The following is a 581-nucleotide window of genomic DNA, read 5'->3' as shown; positions in this document are numbered from 1 at the left end:
ACAAACAAACAAATAAATAAATAAATAAATTAATTAATTAATTTATTTATTCAGGACGGCCGCCTTATATCCCTCTATGTCTACGGCGAGCCCCCCGAACTGCCCCGCCTGCACTTCAGCCTCATTCTCTCTCCACTATTAATTCCCAACAAACAAACAAACAAACAAACAAACAAACAAACAAACAAACAAACAAACAAACAAACAAACAAACAAACAAATTAATTAATTTATTATTTATTTATTCAGGACGGCCGCGTTATATCCCTCTTTGTCTACGGCGAGCCCCCCGAACTCCCCCGCCTGCACTTCAGCCTCTCAGCCTTAAAACGCGCTATGATGTGGGAGGAAATCGAATTTGGGCTTTCGCCGGACTTGGCGGCTTTTCGGGTCGTCGGCGTCCGCGACTTCAACATGGGCGCCATGGAGAACAAAGCCCTCAACGTCTTCAACTCCGCGCTGCTGCTGGCTCACCCCACAACCACCACTGGCATGCTGCTGCTGCTGCTGCTGCTGCTGCTGCTGCTGCTGCTGCTGCTGGGGGGGGAGGGGAGGGGGAGGGGAGCGGGAGATGCTGCTGG

At 49.7% G+C, this 581-nt stretch overlaps 1 protein-coding gene across 1 annotated transcript; it reads right to left on the bottom strand.

The window, feature by feature from the left end:
• Nucleotides 1-324: 324 nt before the first annotated feature.
• ENH_00042240 (hypothetical protein) lies at nucleotides 325-581 on the bottom strand (the record flags this gene model as incomplete). The annotated part of the gene is made up of 1 exon (XM_013580839.1): nucleotides 325-581. A coding segment is annotated over one exon (257 nt), but the record flags the coding sequence as incomplete, so codon positions are not given.

The sequence above is a fragment of the Eimeria necatrix genome, genomic scaffold (assembly GCF_000499385.1).
Source record: "Eimeria necatrix Houghton genomic scaffold, Enh_scaff3124, whole genome shotgun sequence".
NCBI lineage: Eukaryota > Apicomplexa > Conoidasida > Eucoccidiorida > Eimeriidae > Eimeria > Eimeria necatrix.
The sequence above is the reverse complement of the archived record's forward strand: the minus strand, read 5'-3'. Positions and strand labels throughout refer to the sequence as shown.